The sequence below is a fragment of the Myxine glutinosa genome, chromosome 3 (assembly GCF_964187855.1).
Source record: "Myxine glutinosa chromosome 3, kmMyxGlut1.1, whole genome shotgun sequence".
NCBI lineage: Eukaryota > Metazoa > Chordata > Myxini > Myxiniformes > Myxinidae > Myxine > Myxine glutinosa.
Genome location: NC_136263.1, coordinates 136602991 through 136618036, shown reverse-complemented (window position 1 = coordinate 136618036; position 15046 = coordinate 136602991). Strand labels below are relative to the sequence as shown.

Below are 15046 nucleotides of genomic sequence, written 5' to 3'. Positions count from 1 at the left end.
AGGAAACGATTCGATTTTGGTGAAGATCCAGATTCAGATCCGATAATTTTTTTAAGTGATTCTTCACCATTGAGAGATAGGGCCAAAACCGATATGTAGCACGACCGATATGATACACATAGGACCAAAACGCAGCCAAAACGTTCCCTGCTCAACTCGTGCAGCTGAGCGATGAGAAAGGATACCCACCAGAGCAGGTCTTAACTGCAGATGAGACCCACACCGGAATGCAGATGCAGATTAGGCCGCGTCATGATGGGCAGCATATGACACTGACCGACAAATCGATGCCCAAGCTTGAGCGCCTAATGCAGTAGGATTGCTGCACTAAGGTTGACACTACATGTAAACATGGGTTTTAACAAAGCAGTTGTTTCACCATAATTCGCAAACATTTTGGTACGTTCAAGGTCTCAGCAAGATGAGTCCAATGAAACCTCAGCACTCACTATCAACAACAATGGTTGACATTGTTTTGCGAGCATCTTTAACTTTTTATTACAAATCCAGCCGAATATAGAGATCCTTTCGTGGGTGGTGACAAAACATGGCTTCACCACTTAGGGCTGCAGATTATTGTCAAAAAGTGCTTTAAAATGGCGGAACTGGCAACTAGCTTCCTACCAGCTACTTTTGGTATTTTTTATAAAGTAGGGGCCTTGACAAGTTCACAAACCAAAAATACCCAGAACACCTATGGGGGAACATGCTTAAATGACATCAAAATGGCTGCCAAAATTGTAAAGTTTGGCATTGTGTTCAGGTGCTGACGTGGTACCTAACCGTTTATACAGTAGTTTTACTGTCAAGAGAAAAAACATCAGCCTTTCCCTGGGATGAACACTGTTTCATTTGTGGAGAACCAGAGAATAAAAAGAAAGGAATAAAACTTACAGCAGCGAATATGAAGCCAGCAGAAGTTCGTGAGAATGTGCTTACAACAATGGTTCTGATTACAAAAATGATTCCCAAATACTTCACCGTGCAGTTAGTATTATTCGCAGAGATATAGAAAAATTACAACCAACAACTGAATACCCTAATACCCAAGAAATTGATCTTAATGCATCAGCTGCGTTTAATTTAAATATTATTTAAATATTATTAAATATAATTAATAATATTATTTTTAAGTATTATTAAATATTAATATTATTAGATAGAATATTTAAATCAGATGCTAGTATCATTTTATTACAGATCAGGACACAGGGACCCTCAATATATATAAATAAAACAGTGTGTGTGTGTGTGTGTGTTTGTTTGTGTGTGTGTATATGTTACCGATAGACTCCTAAACGGAGAGGCTCACGTACATGATATTTGGCATAGACATGGCCATTGAGCCTGGGAAGGACATGGCCTATCTAAAAATATTTGACGAGATCCATATTTTTTATTCATATTTACCTCAGCGCATTTCAGCGAGGAACATTATACATTGAATCCCAGCATGTGCCAGAGCAGCTCGCTGATTCGCTCAGAGCGATCACGTGATGTTCCATCCTCTCCGCCAGACCACTGAATGGAAAATATATAGAATGACCATTGCCATTCACACCACACAGAGGTGGAGATGTAGCTACCGGGCGCCTGCAGCTATCAGGGTTGGCACTCGATGCTGGGCGATGGTGATTTCCGTCATGCGTTTGCACGTAATTCAGAGCGAAAAGCGATTGCGTTTTTTCACCTTTTGTGTGATCGTGTTTCGTGTCGATTTTGTGCGATATGAATTAAACATCTTTGAAACAGCTGTGAAACGTCTTTCCACAACCCTTCCGTAACCGATTGGAGAAGTTTATTGCCGCACAAAATGGCATTTTAACAGTTGTCTGGCTTTTAAAATCTGGAACACGTTCAAAACAAATGAGATCCGCGAAGCGAGTGGTCGAGTCGTGCTAACCAAGATGGCGATACGGCGGCTACACTTTTCACGGAGTATGAGCGTTGTATATATTTTCAATTCAGTGCGCCAGACTCGCTCACGTACTTGATTTGTGGCATAGACATGGCCATTGGGCCTTCACGGTGTAATTTGTGCGAGGCTTTTTTCCGAGTGAGCTTGAGTCGAGAGGGCGAATGTACGGGTTGGGAATGTACGGGTCTCCCTTCCCCGCCGGCAACGCTGGTACTGGAGGGCGTCATAGGATCGGTGGGTCTCCAAAATCCGCTTCGTGCTGTTGCGAAGATGCAGGACGATGTCGCGATTGTTGTACTGCTCTCCTACCATAAGAACTACAACGTCATTGTTGACTGGCCCTCCTCTTCCTCCCCTCTACTCCCCTTCCCCCTCCACCTTCCCCCCTCCCCATCCACCCTTCCCCTCCACCCTTCCCCTCCCCCCTTCCCCTCCACCCTTTCCCTCCCCCTCCACCCTTCCCCTCCCCCCTCCCCCTCCACCCTTCCCCTCCCCCCTCCCCTTCCCCCCTCCCCCTCCCCCCTCCCCTTCCCCCCTCCCCTTCCCCCTCCCCCTCCCCTTCCCCCTCCCCCTCCCCCCTCCCCCTCCCCTTCCCTCCTCCCCCTCCCCTTCCCTCCTCCCCCTCCCCCGCCCCTCGCCTTCCCCCCTCCCCCTCCCCCCTCCCCTTCCCCCCTCCCCTTCCCCCTCCCCCTCCCCTTCCCCCTCCCCCCTCCCCCCTCCCCCTCCCCTTCCCTCCTCCCCCCTCCCCTTCCCTCCTCCCCCTCCCCCGCCCCTCGCCTTCCCCCCTCCCCCCTCCACCTCCCATTCCCCCTCCCCCCTCCACCTCCCCTTCCCCCCTCCCCCCTCCACCTCCCCCCCTCCCCCCTCCACCTCCCCTTCCCCCCCCCTCCCTCCATTCCCTCCACTCCCCCCACCCCTTCCCCTGCCTCCCCCCTCCCCTTCCCCTACCTCCCCCCTCCCCCCTACCCCCTCCCTTTCCCCCCTCCCCCTCCCCTTCCCCCTCTCTTCCCCCCTCTCCCCTCCCCCCTCCCCTCCCCCCTCCCCCCTCCCCTCCCCTTCCCATCCCCTTCCCTCCCCTCCGCCTACCCTTCCACTTACCCCCCTCCCCTTACCCCCCTCCCCTTACCCCTACCGCCTCCCCTTCCCCCCTCCCCCTCCCCCCTCCCCTCCCCTTCCCCCTCCCCCTGTTCCCCTCCCCTCCCCCGCCCGGCAATGCCAGGTACTTCTGCTAGTGTAAAAATAAAATACAAAAACTCAATAAAAATGGAGGCCATCTTGATGACGTCACTTGAACATGTTCCCCCAAGGGGATTCTGGGTATTTTTGGTGTGTGAAGTAGTCAGGGCCCATACTTTATAAAAAATATCAAAATTAGCTGGTAGGAAGCAAGTTGCCACTTCACCCTCTTTTTCATGCTCAATCTGCAGCCCTAACTGGAATACTGCTTGACTGCCCGATTCACCAACGAGAAACTGACTGAAGCAGTGGCTGAAGTACCAATCTGAAAACTTCTTTTTACTTATTATAGAGTTGGAAAGGCAAATGAAGCAAGTGCGTTTAAGCCAAGAGACATAATATAGGGAAATTATAAACGTTGGCAAGTCTCGAACTTTTGCGAGTGTTTTGCTCCAAGAACAATTGAATGCCCTTCTTACTAAACAGGGATCACCATCAACAACAACAACAACAACATGCATTTTAAAGGCCATTTTCCCTGCTGGAGCGGGGGTTAGCCTTGCGGTCCCCATGACAATCTTCTCCATTTTGCCCTATTTTCTGCATCTCTCCTTGTTAACCCCCTTGCCCGCATTTCTTCTTCCACCATCTTTAGCCAAGTCTTTCTCGGTCTTCCCCGTCTTCTACTTCCTTCTACATTCATTTCCATCACTCTTCTCAACCAGTCAATTTCATCCTTCCTCAACACATGACCAAACCATCTCAACCTGTTCCTCTTCACAGCATCAATCACAGGCTCTATTCCCATCATCTTTCGCAATTCATCATTTGTCTTCCTCTCTCTCAACGATACTCCGCACATCCGTCGAACCATTCGCATTTCCACCCTTTCCAACCTTCGTTGCTGCTCTACGTTCATTACCCATGTCTCGCTCCCATAAATCATAACACTTCTCACACATGCAGCATACACCTTTCCCTTCAGCTTCAACGACACTCCCCTCATCATCAGCACGCCACTCAATTCCCGAAACTTCTTCCATGCACATCTCACTCGAGCAACCGTTGCCGAGTCTGATCCACCTTCTCCATTCAGCATGTCTCCGAGGTAGCAAAATGTTTTCACACCTTCCAGCTTCACGCCGTCTCCAAGATCCAACTCAACATTTCCTCCATCTGCAGCTCCCTCTGTGCACACCTTACATTTGAATGTAGCTGCCACACTGGTTAATGACCCTCTCAGACCACTACATTTTTGATGAACCCACTCAGCGCACATTGTACACTGAATGGAGTTCACTCCGACACCCTTCCTACACACAGCACAGGGCCACTTCCCAGTTCTTTCCACCTCACCACATGCTTTACCACTTGCCATCACCTTTGTCTTTCCGATATTCACCTTCAGACCTTTTGTCTCCATACATTCCTTCCACGTGTTCATCTTTTCCTTCAGTCCATCCATACTTTCCGCAATCAACACCAGATCATCTGCATACAACAACTCCCACGGTAAACCCTCCTTTACGTTCTGAGCCAGCACCTCCATCACAGCTACAAATAGTAGTGGACTTAGTACCGACCCCTGATGCACTCCCACCTTCACCTCAAACTCACCACTGTTCCCGTCCTTCGTCCTTACAGCTGTGCGCGCTCTTTTGTACATTGCCATCACTACTCTGATCAACCATTCCTCCACTCCTAACTTCCTCAATGCCCATGTCAATACTTTGCGTGGAACCCTATCGAATGCTTTCTCCAGATCAACAAACCCAAGAAACAACTTCTTCCTCTTCTCCATGTACTTCTCCTGCAACTGCCTCACAATGAAAAGCGCATCTGTCGTTCCTCTTCCTGGCATAAATCCAAACTGCATTTCGTCGATCTTCACTTTCTTCCTTATCCTCCTCTCCAACACCCTTTCCAATACCTTCATTCCATGCTCCAATAACTTTATCGCTCGGTACGAGCCACACTCCAGAGGGTCACCTTTCCCCTTGTATAGAGGGACGAGGGTACTCAGTTCCCAAGCCACTGGAATGCGGCCTTCTTTCACCACCAGATTACAGATCTCTGTCATTCTCTTCACACCCCCAACTTCCTGCTGCGTTCAACATATCTCCCACAACTCCCGTCGGCCCTCCCGCTTTTCTACCCTTCATTGCTTTTATCGCTTCCTCAACTTCCTTCTCAGTTATCTTCTCTGCCGGTCCTAAAACTGGGTTACTCTCTATGTTGCCATCCCATTCATTCTCTGTATTCAACAGCATTTCCATATATCTTTTCCATCTTCCTTTAATTCCATCTGGGTCGACAACGATTTGTCCCACTTCATCCTTCAAGCAGCTCACCCCCATCACATCACACCTCTCTTTCGCTATCTGCTTTGCAATCCTGAATACTGCTTTCTGACTCTCTTCCGAATCCAAGCGTTCTCCGAACATTTTCCTACATGCCTCCTGCGCCTTTGCTACCTCTTTCTTTGCAGCCTTCCTGGCTGCCTTATAACTTTCATGCTCTGCTGTTTCTGCTCCCGTACCCTTCGCCTTCTGCCACTCCTTGAACTTCTTCCTCTTCTCGTCAATCCTCTTTCCAACTTCATCATCCCACCACCATGTTTCCGAGTGCCTCGGTGGTCCTTTTGTCCATCCACATACCTCACGAACGGCTCCCAACAGACTAGCTTTCATTGGCATCCAACCACTTTCAAGCTCAACCACATCATCCTCGACCCTACTCAGCCTCTCTTTTAATGCCTCCCTTACTGTCACCTCTTTCAACCTCCACACCTTCATTCTCGGTTGGTACTTCACCCGCCGAGCTCTCCTCGCACCTTTCACCCTTACGTCGCAGACAACCAAGTGGTGCTGTGAAACAGCCTCCTCCCCCGGGATCACCTTTGTGTCTCGGAGGTGCCCCCATCTCGCCTACGCACCATCAGGTAGTCAACGGTTGTCGTCGACCCACCTGACGTGTATGTAACAAGCTTATTATCCTCTTTCTGGAACTGAGTATTACAAATCAACAAATCAGCTCCATCAGCAAACTCCAAAATCCTTTCACCTTCTCCATTTCTCACACCATATCCGTAACCCCCATGAACTCCGTCAAAACCATCCATACTCCTTCCCACATGTCCATTTAGGTCTCCTCCTACCACAACAACTTCCTCATCTTTCACGTTTTCCATCAGCTTCTCTATCGCACACCAGAACTTGTCCTTCTCTTCATCGCTCCGACCAACCTGCGGAGCATATCCCGAGATGACGTTCACCAAGAGCTTTCCAATCATCATTTTCACCATCATCAACCTATCACTCACTCTAGTCACACTCACCACACTGTCTACAAACTCCTCAGAAAACAGGACACCAACACCATTCACGCCCTCCAGGCACCCTTGCCACACAAACTTGTATTTCTGTCCCTGCCTACCCTTCACCATTCTCACACCACTTCCCTTCCATCTCGTCTCTTGCACACAACATATGTCCACTCTTCTTCTGACCAATACTTCCACCACTTCTCCTGATCTCCCTGTCATAGTCCCTACATTCCATGTCCCAAACCTCAGAAACCGATCTCCACTTCGGGCTGTACCCTGCCCACATGTAGTTGTAATTGTCATGGTTCTCTTTTTGAGGCAATGTTTTTTTGTTTTTTTATGGCCGGATGCCCTTCCTGACGCCAACCCTCTTAGTCGCCTCCTACGACACGCAGGGATACGGCGTACCTATTCTTATCCAGGGTACACACTGGGAAACGTTTAAAACATGGAAATCCTGGGGGGGGGGGGGGGGGGGGATCACCGCTGCGGTTTAAACATATTTAAATAAATATTTAAACAAAACCATGAAAACAATCTGGGAAAAGTCTCTAAGTGAGAACGTGGATTTGAGAAAGCAGGAGCAGAGGTGAAAGAACAAACGAGAATATAGGGGGCGGGGCACAAGTCGAGACGAGGAGGCCGCACGAGACGCGGACAAAGAAACGACTAATTACACACAAATTTGCAACAACTACAAAACCAAAACCAAATAGAAACACACAATAACACATACACAACAAAATACGCAGCGGAAATTTGACAAAGAAACGAACGGGAAAACACTCAAACTTTGATGCCGTGGAGAGATCAAAGCAAGCCCCGTCGCTCGAGGGACCGGAAGATTGTAATCACCATCACCAAACATTATTCCCTTTCAAGTATTCTTTTCTAAATTTTAAAACAATCCCTATTCCCTTATCAACATGCTACTTTAGATATGGTTATAAAGGTGGTATGCAAATCTCATACTGAAAATATTTTTTGTTGTTGTTATTTAATGGTCAGTTATCCTACCTTGCGGGGTTGGCTGGAGGAAGCTTGGCCCAAGTATTTCACGAACAGGCCTGGCCAGGCCTGACATTCGCCTAGTTGGGGCAGGAATGTGGAATTTGGCCATGGTGCCGGCGATACTCGCATACTCTTTGCGAAAGACACCATGGGATATTTAATGTCCACCAACCCGTGCTGGCAGACAGGACCCCTAGTCTACCAAATAAAAAACAATGTCTGTGTGTTTGTGTGTGCGTCCCTTCATAAGGCTAGGTTTTAAAGGCTTTGAGTAGTGTTTTAGGTGGGATTTGAGAGGGGGGGGGGGGGTTTAAGGGGCAATCTTTGAACACGACTGTGTCCACCGGTTAAAAGACCAAAAAGACTCTGAGGACCGAAAAGACCCCAAGGACCCAGAAGACCCCAAAGGCCCAATGGACCCCAAACACTCAAAATACCCTGTAGACTGTTAAAGACAAAAGATAATGAAGACCTAGAATACCCCCAAGGACTCTGAAGACCCAAAATACTCCAGATACCCAAAATACCCCAAAGACCCAAACGACCCAAAGGAGGTCCATCCGAGGGTCGGCACACACATCTTGGTGAACCACCCTGCCTGTGAAACACCAAACTGACAGTTTATAGCTGGGTCGGGCTAGACAGCTTGGAGGCGAGTGTGCATACCTCTAGGCCATCCTGTCAGTCCAATGAAAAATATACAGTATGGAATTAAAATGGGAGATATGATGACATACGCATGTGGTGCAGTTGCTGCTGCAGCGCGAAGAGCCATTGATCAGACTCTTCCCGACTCGATGCTCTGAGGAGGATGCAGCAAGTGGCATCATCTCCGTAATCAAGCTTTATGTCTCCATCACACCTGGAAAGCCTTCCGCCCTGTTGCAAAATAAAATATATTCAACTTAGTTTGAAGCGAAAACCAAAAAAAAAATCATTAAACTTATTCAAATAAAACCTTTTATAAAACGTCATTTCGTTTTCCAGGTACGAGAGTAAAGAAGTTGGTTCATTTTAAAGTGCCGATTTGTATCACATTATAAGTAATATTTTACAATAGTCGAGTTTGAAGGTGTCATGTTTCAGTTTATAGTTAAGAATGCAGTCTTTAAGGAAAATACACACGCCTCCCTAACCGCATCTTAAAAATGTGACGTGTCGATTTAACTTTTAAATAAATAAATAAATAAAGATTGTCGAAAGGCAGAAGTTACACAAATAAATAATTTAAGGTGGTATTTCGGCAGCGGTGATGGTGAAGTGGATACAAGCAAATAATTCGAAGTTACAAAGAATATATAAAGAACTTCAACACAGGAGGGAGTGCCTCCGCCTGTATAATTTTTAATTCATAATTAAGACGTCATATGTCACCTGGTAGGACGCCATCTTGGAAAAACGTTACCCCTCTATATCTTCGAAACCGCTGAATGGAAAAAAAATGGAAACATGGCTCATTCTCAAGTACTCCCCATGTGGAATATGATAGGTTAATGATGATGTCATCGGTGCCTTCATAATAACGTCATATTTCGACAAGTACAAGCTTGATCTGATCAGTATGAAAAAAAAAAACATTCTCCGCAACTGTTGGTCCGATGGACACAACATTTTGACCATAGGAGTGCCTCCTTCTGTAGAATATTCTAATGATAATTATGACATCATAGGTCATGTGGTACAGGCGCTATCTTGGAAAAAAAACAAAAAACGTTGCACCTTTATATCTCTAAAACCTCTCCATGGTAAATATTGAAATGTGGCTCATTGTAAAGAACTCCACATGGGGAATAAATGTTGTTGCTTTAATTATGACATCATAATTTGACAGCGACAACACTTAGTCTGATCAGTTTGAAATTTATTGAGCGTGATCTACACAACAATTATATTAGAGAATATAAATTTATGATGTCATCGGTCACGTGATCTGGCAGCCTTGTTGGATCAAATTTTTAAAAGCTTCAAAAATAGAAGAGTTGGCTCGCACCAAGTTGACTGCACAGGGTAAGTATTGCACAGGTAATCTGAATACCATCTAGTTACCTTCTTTACTGAAAATGTGGCCCTTGGTCCTGCCAGTGTCCATTCTGCTGAAAAAACTCACCTGCACTTACTTTGTCTATGGCCCTCATTTTCTTTATAAACATCTCCATCAGATCCCTTCATCATCAGCACCTTTATAATGTAAAAAATCCTGTCTCTTTCAGTTGTTCCTCATAGCTTCGTAGAGCTAGCCCCAAAATCAATCTCGTTGATCGACACTCAACCCAGGCTCTATGGCAGTTATGTATTTCCTCATATGTGGAGGCCAAATCTGAACACAGTATTCCAGATGAGGCCTCGATAAATTTCTGGAGAGATAACACTACCTCTTTTTATTTATAATTTACCCCCCTATGAATACAACCTCAAACCCTGTTGGCTTTACTTGTTTATTTACTTTACAGAGCCCTGTGGAACACCAGAATTGATGGAGCAAGTTGGAGAAGGTTGACCCTCAAGTTCCCCCTTAATCTTGTGATTTGTAAGGAAAGCTGAGTAGTGTAGCAGCATAGCAAACCTGTTGTGCATTTTGTGATACAAGCACCAAATTTGGCACAAATGTACATTAATATGTTGCGAACATTTTCAGATATTGGGCCACTTGAAATTCCGTAATTTTTTTTTTCAAATTTTTTCAAATTTCGTAATTTCAAATTTTTCGGGTGACACCGTCACAATTTCGGTCTTCGAGGCCGGCCGATATAGTGGGGCGGCTTAGCCCAAATATTCAAAAGAATTGTGCATTTTGTGATACAAGCACCATATTTGGCACAAATGTACATTAATATGTTGCGAACATTGTGTGGTCAGCAATGAAGACGAGAGTCTGAATTACATGTATGCAAAAGACCTTGTGAACCAGTGAAGCAAATACACGGGTAAGCATGAATTAAATCTAGGGCATGATATAATTTCCATGATGTTTACCTCTACACTCAATGGTGGAAGGAGGTAATGTTTTGATCCCAGCTTGTCTGTATGTCTGTTTGTCTGTTAGTCCACAAAATTCCAGACAAAGCTTGTAGTAGTGGTAGTTGTAGTGGTAGTGGTGATAACAGAAATTGTTATATAGAACTGAACTTATATTATTATTATATGCAGAAAATAACTTCATTTCTATATGCCCTGCAGTGGACAGGTTAATTGGTTTATGCACTGAAGGGGTCACCCTGGTGTGCACTGCTGTGTTCTGCCTCACTGAGTTGTTCAGGTATGATGTACTCAGCACAAGCTTCCGGTCGGCCCGGAGGTGGGGGTGCGGGGCCTGTCACGGAACGTCAAAACAAACGGCCTGCCGGGGCCGCCCAAAAGTCGGGCGTGAGGGGCGCGTCCACTAATGGAACGCCTCTCGCTTCCCAGATCGAGGGCCACGTGGTCAGGAGAATCTCGTCCCTTCCGGTCACACTTTGCCTATCGGCCGGCCTCGAAGACCGAAATTGTGACGGTGTCACCCGAAAAATTTGAAATTACGAAATTTGAAAAAATTTGAAAAAAAAAATTACGGAATTTCAAGTGGCGCAATATCTGAAAATGTTCGCAACATATTAATGTACATTTGTGCCAAATTTGGTGCTTGTTTCACAAAATGCACAATTCTTTTGAATATTTGGGCTAGGCCGCCCCACTAGAGATGATTGAATGCAATAACTCCAGATACACCATATGACTGAAGCTTGTGGAGCAAGACCCCTGTGCCAAACTTTATCAAAGGCTTTTGAGATATCTAAAGCAACGAATTGAGCTTCACCCTTGAGCTCCAATGCCCTGTTGATATGATCCGTAATTAAGGATAGCAGATCACCAGTGGAGCGAGAATAGCGGAATCCATTCTGGCAGCCAGTGAGAAGTTCATTGTCCTCCAGATGGCTGAGAAGTTGTTCATTGATGACGCATTCAAATACCTTACTTATTACAGGAAGCATGTTAATGGGGCGATAGTTACTTGGTTCAGAATGCCTACCGGCACCCTTGAAAACAGGGACAACAGAAGCCACTTTCCATGATGAAGGAAACACTGAAGCAGACAAGCACATGTTCAGTAGCTTGACAAGAATTGGTGACAGTTCAGGACAACACCTCTTCAATACAATCACAGGGATTCTATCACCGTGGTGTTTGCTCATCTCCAGCATCGACAACCACCCCAGACGCTCCAAGACTTTTTGTGCCTTTTCTTGTGCCACACGCTCCAATATTGCTCCTCGCATTATGTCGTCCCCATTTGAATCATTGTGAATCGTTTTTTTCCCATTCTTATTCATGTATCTTGTACATGATCATACTAATAAGTTTAAAAACATTTATTCTCTCCTGGAAAAGTTTTCCAGAATTCCAAATTGGTTCCGATCCCAAAATAATTTCACGTGTCTCGTGCCCACATATTATAGCATATGTGCGCTGAATATGAAAAACACGTGTCTGATCATTTTTGAGTAGCGGCCTGGATGGACAAACAGGCTGACAAGACCGAAAATATCAGCCCCCAGCTGGGCTGACACCATGTTGGGGACCAATAAAAAACTTACACAGAATTCAAACATGTAGGGCTACAGATTGAGCATGAAAATGAGGGTGAAGTGGCAACTAGCTTCCTACCAGCTAATTTTGATATTTTTATAAAGTACGGGCCCTGACTACTTCACACACGAAAAATACCCAGAATCCCTTTGGGGGAACATGTTCAAGTGACGTCATCAAGATGGCCTCCATTTTTATTAAGTTTTTGTATTTTGTTTTTACATTGAGGGTCCCTGTGTCCTGATCTGTAATAAAATGATACTAGTATCTGATTTAAATATTATATTTAATAATATTAATATTTAATAATATTTAAAAATAATATTATTAATTATATTTAATAATATTTTAAATAATATTTAAATAATAAATTAATTTAAATGCATGCAATGCATTTCAATTAATTTAATAATTTAATTATAATATTTAAATAATATTTAAATTAAACGCAGCTGATGCATTAAGATCAATTTCTTGGGTATTAGGGTATTCAGTTGTTGGTTGTAATTTTTCTATGTCTCTGCGAATAATACTAACTGCACGGTGAAGTATTTGGGAATCATTTTTGTAATCAGAACCATTGTTGTAAGCACATTCTCACGAACTTCTGCTGGCTTCATATTCGCTGCTGTAGGTTTTATTCCTTTCTTTTTATTCTCTGGTTCTCCACAAATGAAACAGTGTTCATCCCAGGGAAAGGCTGATGTTTTTTCTCTTGACAGTAAAACTACTATATAAACGGTTAGGTACCACGTCAGCACCTGAACACAATGCCAAACTTTACAATTTTGGCAGCCATTTTGATGACGTCATTTAAGCATGCTCCCCCAGAGGGATTCTGGGTATTTTTGGTTTGTGAACTTGTCAAGGCCCCTACTTTATAAAAAATACCAAAAGTAGCTGGTGGGAAGCTAGTTCGCAGTTCCGCCATTTTAAAGGCACTTTTTGACAATAAATCTACAGCCCTATTGGTGACAGGTGTCTGAACAGAGGCCAAACGAGGCTCCATAAGAATGTCGAAGGACAAGTAGCAAGCGAGACTAGGTGATTATGATGAAGGTGACAGAGCTATAAACATTAAGTGATGATGAAATGTTCAGAGGAGACAAAGGTAATAAAAAGAACATACAAGATCAGATTTGGACAATGCCCCCATGGTGTGGAATCTGGCCTGGCATCCTACAGGTTGTGTGTTTAAATCCAGCTGAAAGCAGCAGCATTGGGGATTTGCATTTTAAGCTTTACAGGAAACGACTGCCTTTCGGGATTATTGGATTGGTGGTAAAAAAAACTCAGTCGGCTGACGAACGACCTTCATGGTGGGATTATCTATCTGCCCCCACCTGGTCTGGTCTATAAAATGCTCATCCACAACATTGTGGTCGATGTGTGTCCCCTTCCCATATTACAGGATGTCATTCTTAATGACTACATGCCGTACCCTTGTCCTGTACAAAAACGAAACGTTCACATTATTAAAACTCAGCCGTACAAATTCCAGTTTGTGGTTTCACACCCCAAGCTGGATTGTGAAATCATGTACACTCACGCTGCTATGAGGATACAGAGGGGCGTACAGAGGGCACGACATATTCAGAATACAAATCAAAATGAGGCGAAGGAAAGGAATGAGGTCATTAATAAATGACAATAAAAATAAGGATATAGTGCATGGTTAAAAAAGGGGGGGGGGGAGGGAAGGTGACATGAGGAGTTGCAATACTCCATAGTGAGTGATGCAGGTATCAAATGATTGGATCCATGTCAGACCACACGGAATGCAATTTGGAATGTGGCAAAAACAGTTCGGACATGTGGAAAAAATATGAGGTTTGCAAAAATTTAAACAGCAACAAACTAACTGTGTGTGTGTGTGTGTGTATGTGTGTGTGTGTGTGTGTGTGTGTGTGTGTGTGTGTGTGTGTGTGTGTGTGTGTGTGTGTGTGTGTGTGTGTGTGTGTCTGTGCATTGAACAGGGTCTAGAAGAGAGGGAGAGAATAAGACGGTGATCATTAGAATGTATTTTTAGCTCTGTCGGTTGACCTACTTTTGCTGTTGCTCCTTCCAACCAGCATGATAACAAGTGTGCTTTGAGGTGTGTACTGGGATAGAGCGAAGCAAAGGAAAGGTAAATGAATGGCAAATGGTGTTTGAGGGTAATAAGCATCAAAGAAATGGGCAACCTTCAAGGAGCAAATGCGTATGGTGTAGAGAAGGTAGATTCCAATGAGGTGTAAAACTAGAGGAAGAAAGAGGCTCGGTTGGGTGAGTAGTAAGGTAAGGTGTACTATTGTACTATCGAAGAAACAGAAGGCATTAAGTGTAAAATAACAGGAGTGGACTCAGACTCATATCAGGTAGGATTAAACAGATTATAGTTAAGAAAATCACGAGACAAGCCAAAAGGATATGGTTAACTGTGGCGGACACGGAAGCTCACTGGCGCGGTGACATCATTCCGCGCACTAAGTGGGCGGCGGCCACGCCGAGGGGTAGGCGTGGCCTCAGGATATACACCGGGCACGCAGCCCGGAGCGCGCCAGTGCTACATTGACCTCTTGTCAATAAAGACTCTTTTGTTTTACCCGCGTTGTCCGCTTCCTTCTTGGTAAGCAAGGAGCGTGCGAAGCACCGCGCTTTATTGGTGACCTCCGACGTTCTGGTCAGCCGTCGCTGACCACCCGACATGGCAACCAACGCGGTAGCAATGAAGCTCCCCGAGTTCTGGGAAGCTCAGGCGGAGATCTGGTTCCTGCAGGCCGAAGCCCAGTTCAGGCTCCGAGGCATCACGGCGGACGAGACACGTTACTGCCACGTGGTCGCCTCCCTCGGGGCCAGCACGGCCGCCCGCGTCGTGTCGGTCCTGAGGACCCCACCGGCCGACGACAGGTACGGGGCGATCAAGAGTCTCCTCCTCGCCACGTTCGGCCTTACGGTGGACGCACGGGCCGATCGCCTTTTGGACCTCCCCGACCTCGGGGACACGCGACCGTCGGTCCGTATGGATCATATGCTGGCGCTCATGGGCGACGAAACCCCGAACGCCCTATTCC

The 15046-nt window shown here is 45.6% G+C and overlaps 1 protein-coding gene and 1 long non-coding RNA gene across 2 annotated transcripts in view; one reads left to right on the top strand and one right to left on the bottom strand.

Moving 5' to 3' along the window:
- The window catches only part of LOC137423183 (rhotekin), a 90425-nt gene that overhangs the window by 14243 nt on the left and 61136 nt on the right, over nt 1-15046 (bottom strand). The window contains exon 10 of the mRNA XM_068110068.2: nt 8168-8309. Coding sequence (XP_067966169.2) covers nt 8168-8309 — 142 coding nt within the window. The remainder of the gene's footprint in view (nt 1-8167; nt 8310-15046) is intronic.
- Nucleotides 1-15046, top strand: part of LOC137423186 (uncharacterized) — a 39632-nt gene that overhangs the window by 812 nt on the left and 23774 nt on the right. The gene's annotated exons all lie outside the window — the stretch shown is intronic.